Genomic DNA, 1,752 nt, shown 5'->3' on the forward strand with positions numbered 1-1,752 from the left:
AGTTTCAAACTCTATGAACATTTTATGCCACTTTATCAAAGCCTCGACTACACTGGTGCAGAGTCTACAAAGGATATAAAAGTTCTGTATGGTGTCCAATTTTCCACTGATAGCTTGCACTAATGAAGCTGGCGACTCATTTAACCTCTAAAGAAAGAATTTATGACAATCTAGAACATCTTAATTTAGTAGTAACACTGATACAGTCTGAGTCACAGCACCGTGCCAAAACAAAACTCTTTCTCCCTTTCTCTCTGTCTTTAACTCTGTTTGATCTCTGCCCACTTCTCTTCTCTTCTCTCCCATTTCATTACAGCATCCCATCTTTTCTGTCTTTCTCTCTGTCTTCTTCCCTCTGGCTAACCAGCTTCCAACTCAAGGTTGACACCTACCGCATTTACACCAAAGTGCAGAAAGAGCGCCTTTTCCTACATTTATCTACTCACTTCTTCTCAGTTGTACATCTTTAGTTCTTTAGGGAAATTGCCTAACACTGACCTTGAATGTTTACTTATTCAAACAGCTGCATTCTCCACTTTGTTGCCTATTTATCTTGTCTTTTTTGTGCGTTCTCCACTTCAAGGAGAACTTATTGATCTTGTAAGTTTGTTTAAGACCCAATAAAAATCAATGACTATTCTCCTCCTGAACTTATGTTCTACAAAAAGACAGTCATTTTGTTTTAAATGTGCTGGAAAACAAAGATGATGTTCTGCAGAGCAGTACATTTCCTTTGAAGGTAAACATTTTTGTCCACTAAACTCAATTATTCTATGTGCATCCGCACCTTTAGCTCCAGGTTTGGGTCAGTTCCCATGTAAACCAGCAGGCAGTGGAGGGCAGCCAGGCGCTGAGGGTCAGCCTTACTGCTGGGACACCTTGAATGCAGGGGACATATAATAAATACACCATAATATAGAAAAAAGCATATACAAACACACAGGCAGAGGCACAGGCAGAGAGCCAGCAGTCAGGTACTACAATGTGATGTATGCATGCTGTTAAAAAAGTGGATTTAAGTTTCAAAAGTGAACAGAATGAAAAATTGTCCACTAAACAAAAAGGGAAAAGAGCCATTGCTGCATCTTTATCGAGCTAGGAGGTGACTCCTGGCGAAAGTTCAAGTAAATGCTAAATTTATTTCAGAAAGACACTGCAGGTGTACACACACAAAAGCCTGTCTGCTACCTTCCTGCCTATATCTTCTCCTATGCACTCCTCTTCCTCTTCTAAGTTTTGAGTCATGCCCACCTAGAACTTGTGTCTGAACGCAGGATCTTCAGCAGGTAGGCGGGGCTGAGCTCGGCACTGTGAATCCTGCCGGTGGCCTGGTCCAGCAGACAAGCGCTGGACTCATCCTCTGCATGCAAAACTGTGATGTTGGCTGACTGACACTGGAGGCCCAGGTTCACATCACGACCTGCATATTGTGGAGTCAGACAGACAGAGAACAAGGCATAGACACCGAGTTAAATCAACTTATTTTGAGGCGCACGTCTTATTGACAGATAAGGCAGCTTCCTCGTTTAAAAGTCATGTGAGAAATAAACAAGTATATATTACAGAGGGGAAAGAGAAAGAAAAAAATGCTACTTCTGCAACTGCTTAGCACAGGCACTATTTCTTTCGACAAAACTTGCCTTACCAGAGAGAAAGAGGGAGTGACAGAGCATCTCCTGCTGCCTGGTGTTGATACAGTGGAGGAAATAACCCTGCAGGTATACCAGGATGTAGTAACCTATATAAAAAAAA

At 41.9% G+C, this 1,752-nt stretch overlaps 1 protein-coding gene across 2 annotated transcripts in view; it reads right to left on the minus strand.

Annotated features, from left to right (window-relative positions):
- The window catches only part of gsap (gamma-secretase activating protein), a 58,706-nt gene that overhangs the window by 45,843 nt on the left and 11,111 nt on the right, over nucleotides 1-1,752 (minus strand). For both annotated transcript variants that reach the window (XM_013908818.1, XM_005725249.2), the window contains 3 exons: nucleotides 1,646-1,738; nucleotides 1,252-1,420; nucleotides 788-878 (listed from right to left, as the gene is read on the minus strand). In XM_013908818.1, coding sequence (XP_013764272.1) covers nucleotides 788-878; nucleotides 1,252-1,420; nucleotides 1,646-1,738 — 353 coding nt within the window. The remainder of the gene's footprint in view (nucleotides 1-787; nucleotides 879-1,251; nucleotides 1,421-1,645; nucleotides 1,739-1,752) is intronic.

This window comes from Pundamilia nyererei, unplaced genomic scaffold (assembly GCF_000239375.1).
Source record: "Pundamilia nyererei isolate P.nyererei 1_Seehausen unplaced genomic scaffold, PunNye1.0 scaffold00014, whole genome shotgun sequence".
NCBI classification, from domain to species: domain Eukaryota; kingdom Metazoa; phylum Chordata; class Actinopteri; order Cichliformes; family Cichlidae; genus Pundamilia; species Pundamilia nyererei.